The sequence below is a fragment of the Ceratotherium simum genome, chromosome 5 (assembly GCF_057802395.1).
Source record: "Ceratotherium simum simum isolate JZ-2026a chromosome 5, ASM5780239v1, whole genome shotgun sequence".
Classification (NCBI taxonomy): Eukaryota; Metazoa; Chordata; class Mammalia; order Perissodactyla; family Rhinocerotidae; genus Ceratotherium; species Ceratotherium simum.
In genome coordinates this window covers 50,709,118-50,724,304 of record NC_141904.1, presented here as the reverse complement: position 1 = coordinate 50,724,304, position 15,187 = coordinate 50,709,118, and the positions used below count along the sequence as shown (strand labels likewise).

Sequence of the window (15,187 nt, the reverse complement as noted above, 5' to 3'; positions counted from 1 at the left end):
AACACAAGTGTAAACCAAGGTCCAGAAAACAAAGGGATCCAAGAATGGTGATAAAAAAAAAAAAAAAGGGCCGGCCCCGTGGCTTAGCGGTTAAGTGTGCGCGATCCGCTACTGGCGGCCCAGGTTCGGATTCCGGGCGCGCACCGACGCACCGCTTCTCCGGCCACGCTGAGGCCGTGTCTCACATACAGCAACTAGAAGGATGTGCAACTATGACATACAACTATCTACTGGGGCTTTGGGAAAAAAAAAAGAGGAGGTGGATTGGCAATAGATGTTAGCTCAGAGCCGGTCTTCCTCAGCAAAAAGAGGAGGATTAGCATGGATGTTAGCTCAGAGCTGATCTTCCTCACAAAAAAAAAAAAAAAAGGATCCTCAGAATGGTGGTAAAGAGAAATCCTAAAGATTAAGACCTAAAGAATAATCTGCCCAATCTGGAACTGGAAGGAAGACTGAGCTCCAGGCAGGACGTCTCTAACAAGAAAATGAAACAGAAAGAATTCCCGATGTGTTTGAACACATTAATGGGAGAGTTACAGTTCTATCTGAAAGTTTATTACCAGACACTCTTAGCAGCATGGAAACAATCTTGAACAAAACTGTCTACCTACATGAATTTTGCAGTCTTGAATAGGAAAAAAATAAAAATAAACAAGTAAACAAACGTGCATGTAAATAAATAAAAATTATGATAAATGCTGTGATAGGGATTACAATAAAAATAAGAGGGTGGGGAGGGCTCTACTTTAGTTAAGGTCATCAGAGATGGAGACATTTAAGGTGAAACCAGAAGGTAAAAAAGGAGCTGGCCCTGCAAAGATTAGGGGAAGATTATTAAGGTAGAGGAAAAGCAAGTGCAAAAATTCTGAGGCAAGAAAGAGCCTGTTATGACTAGGAATAGACAAGCCAGTGTGGTCTTGCAAAAAAAAAACCACAGTAAGAAGTGGTAAATTTTATGTTATGTGTATTTAACCACAATAAAAAAAAGAATTTTTTAGAAAGCAAATTTTCTCCTACATCTCAACATAAGTTAAATTCCGTGTGTCAACCAATTAGAAAAAGGCTGTTTAGTTATGTTTCAAGTACAGAATTCTTGTTCCTAAAGTCAGTCAAATATTTTTCCAGACATCCATGTAGGTATTTGTAGTAAAACGCAAATGTAATTATACTACCCTAAATGAGTTCCTAAATAGCAATGTTTCTTAGCAACAGTGAACATTACCAACTCCAAAAGCAGAGAATGAGGAAGGCAAGCAAAGTGTTCAATTCTGGATTCAGTGCTCAGAAAGCATGCATCTGTGGTCCTACATATTCTTTTCTTATCCCCTGGGAAACATATATTTGAGGTCTTCTCCTTTACAAGAGCTTTTGTATCAAGCTCATTACTTCCAAAGTCTATCCTGTTTTTTTCTTTTAAAAATTTTATTTATGAAAATAACTCAAAACCATAACAGCATAAACAGACAAACAATGAAAAATGATCGAATCTCTCCCGTGCAGACCTTGGTTCCACTTCCTGGATTTAATATTACAAGCAGTTTCTGGAATTTTGCATTAATACATGTGCATATCCACATATAGATTATAGATTCTGTGTATGTGTGTGTATGTGTGTGTTCTCTGGAAGGGGGACTCATTTCATTTATGCTTTGGCTATAAACATCAGATATTTTTAGCTTTTTTGTAAAAATGCCACTTAAAATCCATTTCCATATTCTGGACAATATCTCTGTCTTCTTGTGAAGATGATTTTTTAAAAATGCGTTTCAATTTTAGCGATTTGACAGACCTCCATTGAGATGAGATCAAATTCTGATGCTTTTCTACTGATGGACAGTGATTTTCCTTTTACTCTGTAGTTTTGCTCTCTCTCTTGTGCCGATGAGAGCCTGAGAAAAGATCTGGGAACCTCCACCTATAAGAGGAGATTCCTCAGTCCTCCTTTTTCTTTGGGCTATCCTTCCCAATTTTCAGTGACGAGTCACACTCCTCCGCAAGATGTATCCTGGAGCAAACTATGTGCACATGAGCAGCACCTTGCTGTTTTCATTTAACAATGAATAGATATTTCCATTCCAACAAGATGGACCTCATTCTTCTTAACAATTCTCTGTGCTTTGCTTGGAAAGTCATTTCTCACTCTAAAATTATAAAAATGTTGCGCATGTTTTCTTACAGTTCTTTTTATGATTTAATCACCATACTCAATATATTGATTCATATGGAATTTATTTTGATGGATAGAGTTATGTATTTTCCAAAAGAGATATCTTCTGATTTTGATAGCAGCCCCTCCTTTTCATTTTCCTAATGATCATATTTTTCAATAGAACTGATACCTATTAGGTGAAAGTACTGCCCTCTACTAATTAGCCCACCTAAACCCAAGATAAAGTAGGATGTGGATGGCCTTGGTAATTTATTCTATTATTCTGGTCCTTGGTGCCCTTAGCTGAAAAACAAGAGGAGTTAGATTAGATGGCTTTGCATGATCCTTCTGGTTGTACAGGCAGACTGTGACTGGGGAAAGATTTCATGACCTCATTCTCTGAAGGCACCAATTACATAACACAAGACAGCACTTTCACGCAATATTTTCCCTTTCCCCTTATGAGCACAGTGAGTACGTACTGAAAGCCTGCAGAATGCACTGACTAGCAAGTTCAGTGCTCTAGGACAGCTGGACTGGGCCCGGCTATATGATAGGGGATTTGTCTAGTTCCTCTTTCAATGACTAACTTCCTGCTCCTGATCACTACCTACCATGAATGATTCTGGACAGGCTACTTGTGTCCATTTTCAAGAATGACCTGGTTTTCTAATTGATATGATGCCATATTGTTTGTTACTGTTTTCCCTGTCAATGTGGCTCCCTCTCCTGAGCCTTACCCTCTGAAAACTAAGGAACCATCGGGGTGAAGGATCAGGATCCCTATGCCTACCATAAGACAGACTCAGTTCTAGTTTCTGCCTTGATCTTGCGTTGGGGCATTGGGCACTGTCATTCCCTATTCTGGGCCTTAAACACCTTTACTTTTTGTACTTCACCCAGTTTTAAATGTAGAAAGCAAAAAGAGCACTTTCCTTGGGCACTTAAAAATGAGTTATTCTATCATGTTGTACAAAGGAAACATCCCTGATTTGCTTCTGCTCTTTATCTTGCTACTTCTTGTGAGGGTAACAGTCCTAGTCTTCCAGAACCGGTTTCCAAACAGATACACAGTTGCCCTGTGTGTGGGATATCCAGGTTGGAAGCAGCAGAGAGTATAGTGCTTCTTTGCAGACAGATGGGGATTAATTTCTAAGCTACACAAAGGCATTAATTTTTGTAAATCATGAGCAATCCATCCCATGGCATTTGAATAAGTTGACTTCAATTTGTTTAAAATAAAAAATAAACACACAGACAAATGCAAACAAGTACAGATGCAGTCATCATATTGCTGTTTAGCTGAGAAGCTGTTGGTTCTAGAAAGGTGTCCACCTGAGGAGAGTTGTGTAATGGCTCTCTTATGTTTAGTAAGAGCCAGGACCATGGTTTCATCTAAACGTAAATCACTAATTGGCAGAGGAGGGGACTTTACAAACCACAGACTGTAACTGAAATTGAGGAAGATGCTGTGAATCACTACAAAACAGCTCTCATTGAAACCAAGGCAGCAAGAAGAACAATAGGTGACTGGAGTATTTCTAACTCCTAAGGGAGCAGTGTCTTTATTTCTAAGTCCTAAGGGAGCAATGTCTTTATAAACAGCACAGCCAGCAATTCATGTGGGACTCAAGGATGCTGCTGATTCACTTCAGGCAGTGAGAAGAGAAAAGAGGCAGCAGGGTTACTGGGTGGAAGATTAGTGCTTCACAAAAGGCATCTATGGCCCAGGGGCATCCCTACACAGAGGTGGATCCTACTACCCAGTTTAGCATGCTCCACATCTCTTCAGAGCTAAACTTATGTACCCATCCTCTCATCTGAAATGCTGTGTGGAATCTCATCACTGGCAGAAACCAGATGTCTTGACATGAGTACAGCCATGTTTGGCCGCTCCATTGACCTACAGCCACCAGCACAAAAAGAAATACAAAGCTGCTTTCTGTGTGGTGGGAACTGGCCTTTTCCCGGGAACTGGCCTTTCTCCCACGGAGAGAGTTGCAAGTTGTAACATTTCAAGGCTCTTGGAGCATCGTAGCTCGGAATGGACTGGCCATCTGTGCCGGGCTGAGACGATAACCAAAGAGAACAATGCACGTACACAACTACTGGGCTGGGATGTTAGCCAGGGGGCTCAGTGCACGTACGCCACTGATAACCATTTGTGCATGGAAACACTAAATGCTTGCTCTGCAAACTCTGTAATTGCTTACTCTGAAAATTACTGATGGTATAAAAACTGCTGGAAACTGAGCCCCGGTGAGAGTTCCACCTGTGGAAGGGACACCTTGCCCAGGACGTGTGATCCTTGCCCAGCCGCGTCGATTGACAGGGCTCTCCCGGCAGTGGGGCGTGGATGTTGTGAGTAACTGATTTGATGTGAAGTAATTGATTTGATATGAAGTAATTGATTTGATGTGTTCTCTTTTCGGTCAACCTGGTGTTTCTCTTTCCGGTTGATTTGTGTCATTTCTCTTCAGCTGATGTGGGTGTTTTCCCTTTCCAGTCGGGCTGATGTTTTTTTTCCCTCTTAATATTTGATCTATTTGGATCTGTTTGCAGACTGTTGCCTTTACTATCCTCTATATAATAAAATATACCTTCGGTCCATTTGTTTGGAGTGGAAAGTGTCTTTTACATCTCCGATCGAATCCCCGAACCTCTCTTAACATAATTGGCGCTGTGAGCAGGATTCGATTAAGGAGATGCCTTTCCTATTCAAACGAAAGGTAACTGAAGCCAAGGTGGAAGAAATTCCAGGATGGGAGGACCCTCCCTTTTGCACTCTGGCTGGGGAGTGGGCTCGTAGGTCAGGGTTATGTGAAGCTTGGGATGCTCGTCTGCGACGATTTGAACCGTTGGATGTGACCAAAGCTTTGCAGACAGTGGTAAGGACAGCGAAAGATGATGTTTCTTTTTTGGCACGGCGAGGTTGGTGTTTGTTGACTGCTTATCACCGGGCTATAGAAGATAGGGATAAGATACAGAAAGAGAAGGCACTCTTGGAAAAAGAAAATTTAGATTTGCAGTCTTGCTTGGCTATGATTCAATGTCAATATCATGCACTGGGAGATCAGGCTCGTAACTACCAAGCTATAGCAGAAAAGGCTGCTGTAAGAGTTGCCAAATATAAATATAGAAAGAGGAGAGGAAAGGTAAATGAACGAAAAGTTCATATGGCCATAGCATCGGCTGGTCCTAAGTGGGACCCGGACACATGGGATGGTGATATCTGGGATGATGATTCTGAAACTGATTATGAGGAAGAGGAAAAACCGCCCAAACGCACAGAGGCACGTCCTCTTCGCCGTCGGCGGATGGAAATGGATGGTAATCATTCTGTAAGGAAAGATGTGATTGAGGATTTTAACCAACAAGAAATTTCTGATATTTTAACCCGGGCTACACAAAAGCCTGGAGAAGCCATTATAACTTGGCTTGTTCGCCTATATGATATGGGCGCTACAGGAATTAATCTGGATGCAGGAGATGCTTTTAAATTTGTAATTTTGTCCAATGATCCAGTAATACGGGGAGCTTTCAGAGATTGGAGCATGAATGCTCACCCCCCAAATGATCGTGGACAAGACACTGGTGGTACAACTTTATTGGCTCTTGCAGTAAAAGGAGCTCAAGATAAATACCCCACGGATGATATGTGGCCAGACACTAATAGACCATGGTATACTTTAAAAGATTGTGTCCAAAAGATGAGAGAAGAAACCATGAAACGGGCTGTGTTTCTGGGGTGTGGTGAAGCTTTAAATGAAATGACTTTAAGTGTCCAGGTGCGAAACAAGTTGATAAAAACTGCACCTCCGGCATACAAACAAATAATTACAACCCTTCTCATGAATGAAACTGAAAACCCTATATCAACACTTGCAGATAAGATTATGCAGCTAGCAGACTTGGGAGACTGGCAGACAACTGAAAACTCTCCAGGAAGCGAAAAAAGAGAAACATTCCTTAAAAAGGATAAAATGACTCGAGGTGGTATGTTTTTGGCCCTACTCCGGGCAGGAGTACCCAAAGACCAGATTGATGGAGTTGACACTAAAGAATTATGGAAACTATATAAAGAAAAAGGGCTGAATGTAAAACAAGTGAATAGAAGGGACAGTATAGAGAATGCTTCCAACCCAGTGCCTACTGCACCTAGTGCACTGCCTCCTCCCTCGGATCCTCTTCTTGCTGACTTACGTGATTGAGGGGAAGGCCAAACCTCTGTATCGATTAGTGCCACTATAAGAAAAGATATTAGACCACATGTACCAATTAAAATATTTTGGAAGAATGGATCTACAACTAGTGTGAAGGCACTTGTAGATACAGGGGCAGAGGCCACCCTTATCTATGGGAATCCAACTAAGTTTCAAGGTACATCAATTCTGATAACTGGATTGGGAGGAAAAGAAATCCAGGCAGTTACCACTAATTTTTCTATGCAAATTGGGCAACTACCCCAGTGCACATATCTAGTTATGATTGTGCCAATACCAGAATATATAATTGGGATTGATATTCTAAAAGGATTGACATTAAATTTGGCTGATGGACAATACTAGTTTGCTATTAGAGCTTTGTCTTTCCATATTAATGCTGTAATTGTGGGATGTTTGCATCATGAAGTAGAAATTCCACCTGCCACGCAAGTGATCAATCAAAGACAGTATCGCATCCCTGGAGGACAACAAGAAATATCTGAGACCATAGAAGATTATTTGGCTGTCAAAGTCCTTCGCAGAGTAACTACAGCCTGGAATAATCCTATCTGGCCTGTTAAAAAAGGTGATGGGACATGGAGAATGACTGTAGATTATAGAGAGCTAAACAAAGTGACTCCGGCTATTCAAGCAGCCGTCCCTGATTTGATTACTCTTATAGAAAAAGTGCAATGTTATCCAGGCACTTGGTATGCAGTCATAGACTTGGCTAATGCCTTTTTCACCATACCTATACCTAAAAGTGTCCAAGAACAGTTTGCTTTCACATGGCTGGGACAACAATATACCTTTACAAGACTTCCTCAGGGATATGTGCATAGTCCCACTATCTGCCATCGACAGGTTGCTGAAACCTTGGCAAAGGTACCTGCTTCTGATGATGTCCAAATAGTACATTATATACATGATATTATGATCCAAGGAAATGAAGAAGAAAGAGTACAACAACAGTTAGAAAAAGTAATGGACACACTTGAGGAGGATGGATGGAAAACTAATCCAGCTAAAATTCAGGGCCCGATTTCAAGTGTTAAATTTTTGGGAATACTTTGGAATAATGGAAAACAAGAAATTTTACCTAAAGCTAGACAAAAGATATTAGGTTTTGCAGCACCCCACAACAAAAAGGAAGCACAAAAATTTATTGGATTATTTGGATTTTGGAGGGCACATATTCCACATTTAAGTCGGCTCCTTGCACCTTTATATAAAGTTACCAGGAAAAAATATGAATTTGAATGGGGAATGGAACAAAAAGAAGCTTTTGAAGCAGCCAAGCATGCTATTCAGACTGCTTTAGATCTAAGGCCAATTAAACCGGGACCCATTGAGTTACAGGTAGATGTCATTGATCAGTATGCCAGCTGGAGTTTATGGCAAAAACAAGGTGCCCGACGTTATCCTCTGGGATTTTGGAGTCGCAAGCTTCCCTGTTCCAGTGAAAGATATAGTCCTTTTGAAAAACAGTTGTTAGCCTGCTATTGGGCTCTAATAGACTCAGAAAGCCTTACCCTGGGACATGAGGTAATTATGCGACCCCAAATACCCATCATGCAATGGATTCATAGCACGCCTGTTACTCATAAAATTGGACATGCACAAGAATTTAATATCATCAAATGGAAATGGTATATTCAAGACCGGGCCAAACCTGGCCCAAAGGGGTTGTCTCTATTGCATGAACAAGTGTCTCAATATAGCAGTGAGCCAACTGTGTCACCCAAGACTGATATAACAGAATCTCCTGTTAAATGGGGTGTCTCATATGATCAATTGACTGAAGAACAACAAAAACATACCTGGTTTACGGATGGTTCTGCCAAAATGATATCGAGCTCACAGAAATGGAAAGCAGTTGCCTATAACCCATCCACCCAACAAACAATTGTCACCACCGGAGATAATATGAGTAGCCAATATGCTGAACTCTATGCGGTGTATCAGGCACTTCAACAAGAACAGAGGCAACAATGTCATATATATACTGATTTGTGGGCAGTGGCACAAGGTTTGGCAACGTGGATGCCACAATGGAAAAAACATGATTGGAAAATTAATGATAAAGAAATATGGGGAAAGAAATTATGGGAAGACATATGGTTATGGTGTCAAAACACTATTGTTACTGTATTTCATGTTGATGCTCACAGTTCTTTAATTTCTGCAGAACGAAAGCATAATTCTCATGCTAATCAGCTGGTGCAGATTCGTGCAACGCACAACCCAGGCTTAGCACAATGGGTCCACGAAAAGAGTGGACACTTGGGAGAACAAGCTTCATACAGGTGGGCACAACAAAGGGGAATCCTTGTCACCCATGATGATATTGCCACTGCAGTACAACAATGTCAGTTATGCCAACAGTTAAATAAACGGGGAGTTCCACACCCCTACCAAGGTCATATCCAAAAGGGATTATTTCCCGCCCATGCCTGGCAAATAGATTTTATTGGACCATTGCCAAATTCTTGTGGATATACTTATGCCTGCACTGCTGTTGATACATATTCTGGTTATTTATTGGCTATGCCAGCTAAAGTGGCCACCCAACAGAGTGCCATAAAATTATTAGATATAATCAAGTTATATTATGGAACACCAAGGCAAATTCAGAGTGACAACGGTTCCCACTCTACAGGTAAGTTGATTCAAACCTATACCAAGGAAAATTATATAGAATGGATTTATCATATACCTTATTACCCCCAAGCTGCAGGCCTCATAGAATGAATGAATGGATTGCTTAAACAACAATTGAGGAAACTCGGTCATGGCTCATTAAAGGGGTGGCACAACCATCTAAGTACTGCTCTAAATATGTTAAATAACAGGCCACTAGGCCCTAATGAGACTCCTCTGTCAAGGTTGTTACCAGCAAAGATTACAGAAGTGGCAGCCGCCACCCATGAGTTTATGACCTTAACCTATTGGCTCCTGACTCAGTCTGCTAAACCGCCTTTTCGTGCCACAGCCGAAGCGGCTGGATTAGATTTATCTACTGTTCATTCTATTCAATTGCCCCCTAAGAAGCAGTCTATAGTCCCTACTGGGATAGGGGTACAGTTTCCCAAAAATACCTTTGGTTTGTTAAAAGGACGCTCTGGACTGGCAGCAAAAGGTATTAATGTACTGGGAGGAGTCATTGATCCAGATTACCAAGGAGAAATAAAATTTATATTATATAATGGTAGTGACACAGTACTAACTGTAGAGTCTGGGGAACGAGTGGGACAATTATTGGTGCTTCCCCTCTTGACTCCAAATGTGTCACAAGGACAACCTCCAAGTGAATTAACTAAAAGAGGAATGCAAGGATTTGGGTCTACAGATGGATGGAAACCTGGAGCAAAAGTGTGGGTGACACATCCACCCAATGCGGCTCCCCGTGCCGCAGAAGTAGTGGCCCAAGGGCCCACTGCAACACTCATAGTTATGTATCCAGGAAATAAACAGTTATATCATGTTCCTAAAAATTCTGTTTCTTTGCGTGAATAGATACTCCTGCTGTGTTCACTATGCTGTGCTGCACTTCCATGTCTGCTGCAGACCTACACACCAACTAATGTCTCCGTAGGACGACCTTTGACCCTGCACTGCTGGACCAACTGCTCTACACCAGTGGGACCTATAACCTGGACTATGAATGGCCGAGAAATTTGGTCTCAGAAACATCAAGCAATCTCTCAGTATAAGCCTATATCTGACCAGTCACGGAGAACTAGTTATAATTTCTCTATTACCCTGCCTTCTGCTACCCTCTGTGATGGGGGCTGGTCTGGACTTCTGCAAGCTAATTTGTTAGGCCTAAGTGTTATCTTATCTAATGTTATCTTTGATGCTGTACATGATTTGCAAGATCAAGTTAATAACATTTCATATTCTAAGGGGTTATTTGATTGGTTGCCTTGGGGTTTGGGTCCTTTATTGTGAGATAGTTTTATAATTATTGTAGTCATTGGATTTTGGATTCTTGGATGTGCCTTATGTACTTGTGTACGAAGTTCATTGTCTGTGCATATGGTGTCTTATGGTTAATGGAGACGGCCACGGCCGAATATGTCTTGACATGAGTACAGCCATGTTTGGCCGCTCCATTGACCTACAGCCACCAGCACAAAAAGAAATACAAAGCTGCTTTCTGTGTGGTGGGAACTGGCCTTTTTCCGGGAACTGGCCTTTCTCCCACGGAGAGAGTTGCAAGTTGTAACATTTCAAGGCTCTTGGAGCGTCATAGCCCGGAATGGACTGGCCATCTGTGCCGGGCTGAGACGATAACCAAAGAGAACAATGCACGTACACAATTACTGGGCTGGGACGTTAGCCATGGGGCTCAGTGCACGTACGCCACTGATAACCATTTTGTGCATGGGAACACTAAATGCTTGCTCTGCAAACTCTGTAGTTGCTTACTCTGAAAATTACGTATGGTATAAAAACTGCTGGAAACTGAGCCCCGGTGAGAGTTCCACCTGTGGAAGGGACACCTTGCCCAGGACGTGTGATCCTTGCCCAGCCGCGTCGATCGACAGGGCTCTCCCGGCAGTGGGGCGTGGATGTTGTGAGTAACTGATTTGATGTGAAGTAATTGATTTGATATGAAGTAATTGATTTGATGTGTTCTCTTTCCGGTTGATTTGTGTCATTTCTCTTCAGCCGATGTGGGTGTTTTCCCTTTCCAGTCAGGCTGATGTTTTTTTTCCCTCTTAATATTTGACCTATTTGGATCTGTTTGCAGACTGTCGCCTTTACTATCCTCTATATAATAAAATATACCTTCGGTCCATTTGTTTGGAGTGGAAAGTGTCTTTTACATCTCCGATCGAATCCCCGAACCTCTCTTAACACCAGATTAGGGTCAGAAAGTTCACATTCACTGCTCGCCAGTGCCCTCTGCTGATAATCGCAAACACAAGACACTCACATGTCTTGGCCACAGTCTCCAAAGAATCCAAAATAGACTGGCTTCTTGAACTGAGATGTTCCTCAGACTTTTCCACAGATGTCTGCAACTAAGAAACCCCAAATTAAGAAGGAATGCACAGACTGTTGCCTTATTTTACTAACTTGGAGAATTTTCATTAATGATAAAAAAGGGTAGTTAAAATATTGCTATTCTACATGAATTAAAGTCAATACAATATAATTGTTAAACTTCTTAAAATGTACAATGTTTTAATTCCTTGAAATGTAGCTATACTTACCCTGTGAATGCTTTCTTTGGTATGAGAAATGAAGTTGTATAGAGTCTCACTAGAATAGGAGAGAAAAAAGAGAATAAATCTTTGTGAAATATTGAACCAATATGTAATAGAATTGATTCCAGGGGCTCCCCCGTGGCTTAGCGGTTAAGTGCACACGCTCCGCTACTGGCAGCCCAGGGCCAGATCCCGGGCGCGCACCAACGCATCACTTGTCTGGCCATGCTGAGGCAGCGTCCCACATACAGCAACTAGAAGGATGTGCAACTATGACATACAACTATCTACTGAGGCTTTGGGGAGAAAAAGGGAAAAAAAAAGGAGGAGGATTGGCAATAGATGTTAGCTCAGGGCCGGTCTTCCTCAGCAAAAAGAGGAGGATTAGCATGGATGTTAGCTCAGGGCTGATCTTCCTCACAAAAAAAAAAAAAAAGAAAAGAATTGATTCCATGAACACAGCAGGCCTCCACCTAGTGTAGCATCAAAACAGTGCTTGATCAGAGTTGGAGACTCAACCATGAGAAACCTTCACTAAGGTTGGAAAAAAGGAGAATGTAGACTTTTCATGACTGTTTCCAAGGCAAACTACTTTCTTCTCTTTCAACTTCACTCTACATATATCTTTTTTTTTTTAATTTTATTTATTTATTTATTTTCCCCCCAAAGCCCCAGTAGATAGTTGTATGTCATAGTTGCACATCCTTCCAGTTGCTGTATGTGGGACGCGGCCCCAACATGGCCGGAGAAGCGGTACGTCGGTGCGCGCCCGGGATCCGAACCCGGGCTGCCAGCAGCGGAGCGCACGCACTTAACCGCTAAGCCACAGGGCCGGCCAACATATATATCTTAAATGAGGTTAAATTTTAGCAACTCAAGTGGTTACTATACTACAACAGACAAGCTTTCGTTTTTATGGCAACAATAGCTTCAGAAGATAGTGACTTCTTTCTGGTAGTCCAAAATTCCTGGACACCTCTTAGTCTAATGACTATTACTTTGACTGTAAGAATGAGGTAGTATAGAGACAAAATTTGGGGAGCAATGTTAATTTCTAATGAAAAAGAAACTATCACAATTATTCCTCAAATAAATATCTCGCTTTTGAAAGGATTCAGACATAGATTGTCATTAAAAATTTTTACAGATTTGGTTTCTCTAATCTATACAATACAAATGCAAATATCAGTTTTTGAACCTGAATAGGACAACTCTTCATACCAAGTCTTTTGGATGCTTCCCAGACTGTCTTTAAAAGGAGAATTTTTTGTGTGTGTGTGAAATTTTTGTTGTACATTATTGTTTGTCAGTCACCATATAAGTGCATCTCTCTACCCCTTGTGCCCACCCCTACCCCCTAGCCCCTGGTAACCACCAAACAGTTCTATCTGTCCGTGTGTTGCTTTATCTTCCACATATGAGTGAAATCAGGCACTGTTTGTCTTTCTCTTTCTGGCTTATATCACTTAACATAATACCCTCCAGGTCCATCCATATTGTTGCAAATGGGACGATTTTGTCTTTTTTTATGGCTGCCTAGTATTCCATGGTATATATATATCACATCTTCTTTATCCAATCATCAGTTGAGGGACACTTGGGTTGCTTCCATGTCTTGGCTATAGTGAATAATGCTGCGATGAACATAGGGGTGCATAAGCCTCTTTGGATTGTTGATTTCAGGTTCGTTGGGTAGATACCCAGTAGTGGGATAGCTGGATCATAAGGTATTTCTATTTTTAATTTTTTGACGAATCTCCATACTGTTTTCCATAGAGGTTGCACCAGTTTGCATTCCCACCAGCAGTGGATTAGGGCTCCCATTTCTCCACAGTCTCTCCAGCATTTGTTGTTTTTTGTCTTGGTGATTATAGCCATTCTAATGGGTATAAGATGATATCTTAGTGGGGTTTTGATTTGCATTTCCCTGATGATTAGTGATGTTGAGCATCTTTTCATGTGCCTATTGGCCATCTGTATATCTTCTTTGGAGAAGTGTCTGTTCATTTCCTCTGCCCATTTTTTGATTGAGTTGTTTGTTTTTTTGTTGTTCACTTGTGTGTGTTCTTTATATATTATGGAGATTAATCCCTTGTCAGATACATGGTTTGCAAATACTTTTTCCCAGCTGGTGGGTTCCCTATTCATTTTGATCCTGGTTTCATTTGCCTTGTAGAAGCTCTTTAATCTGATGAAGTCCCACTTGTTTATTTTTTCTTTTGTTTCCCTTGTCTGAGTAGACAAGGAATTCAAAAAGATCCCTTATGGCTGATGACGAGTAGTGTACTACCTATATTTTCCTCCAGGAGTTGTATAGTTTCAGGACTCACCTTCAGGTCTTTGATCCATTTTGAGCTAATTTTTGTGTATGGTGAAAGAAGATGCTCTACTTTCATTCTTTTGCAAGTGGCTGTCCAGTTTTCCCAGCACCATTTATTGAAGAGACTTTCCTTTCTCCACTGTATGTCCTTAGCTCCTTTGTCAAAGATTAGCTGCCCGTAGATACGAGGTTTTATTTCTGGACTTTCAATTCTGTTCCATGGATCTGTGTGTCTGTTTTTGGACCAGTACCATTGCTATTTTAACTACTATTGCTTTGTAGTATGTTTTGAAATCAGGGATTGTGATGCCTCAAGCCTTGTTCTTCTTTTTCAGGATTGTTTTAGCTATTCGGGGTCTTTTGTTGCCCCATATGAATGTTAGTATTCTTTGTTCTATTTCCATGAAGAATATCCTTGGGATTATGATTGGGATTGCATTGAATCTGTAGATTGCTTTAGGTATCATGGACATTTTAACTATGTTCTTCCTAAAAGGAGAATTTAATAGAATCATTCGAGAATCTACAAACCATATGCTTTTTATGAAAGAGATTGGGACCTTTCCTGAAAACAATAAAAATATTAAAAATGAAAAAGAGTTAATGAATTAAGGATGTTAAGAACAGAATGCTATTAAATTATAAAAGCAGAAAATAAGAAAGGGTACCCAGAAATTAAAAATAGAAGATGAAGCAATTAAGTAGATATAGTTAAGGAAATATCATAGAAAATAGATCAAAAGCTAAAGATAAAAAGAAAATAGATAAATAGTAAAAAGTATATATATAGAGAGAGGATCAATGCAGGAGATGCAACACATATCCCAAATTGGAGATCCAGAAAAGAGGAAGAGTGAAAATAGAGAGAAGATTTTCAAAGATATAATAAAAGAAAAATTTCCAGAACCGAAAGACACAAGTTTATGGTCAAAAGGAAATATCCAATGCCCAGGAATTAATGACACAGTGCATCAAAGCACATTATGGTAAAATTTCAAAACATTATGGATAAAGTGAAGATCCTAAAAACTTCCAGAAAGAAAAAAGCAAGTGACGTACACAGGATCAGGAATCAGGATGGGATCAGACCTCTTAAAAGCAACACAGAGGGGCCAGCCCTGTGGCATAGTGGTTGAGTTTGGCACGCTCCACTTTGGCGGCCCGGGTTCAAATCCCGGGTGCAGACCTACACCACTTGTCAGCCATGCTGTGGCAGTGACCCACATATAAGGTAGAGGGAGATTGGCACAGATGTTAGCTCAGGGAAAATCTTCCTCAGCAAAAAAAAAAAAAAAAA

General features: G+C 40.8%; 1 protein-coding gene across 1 annotated transcript in view; it reads right to left on the bottom strand.

Moving 5' to 3' along the window:
- IHO1 (interactor of HORMAD1 1) overlaps nucleotides 1–15,187 on the bottom strand; it is a 34,176-nt gene that overhangs the window by 4,691 nt on the left and 14,298 nt on the right. Inside the window, exons 4-5 of the mRNA XM_004419980.3 lie at nucleotides 11,577–11,625; nucleotides 11,297–11,384 (exon numbers count right to left, since the gene is read on the bottom strand). Coding sequence (XP_004420037.1) covers nucleotides 11,297–11,384; nucleotides 11,577–11,625 — 137 coding nt within the window. The remainder of the gene's footprint in view (nucleotides 1–11,296; nucleotides 11,385–11,576; nucleotides 11,626–15,187) is intronic.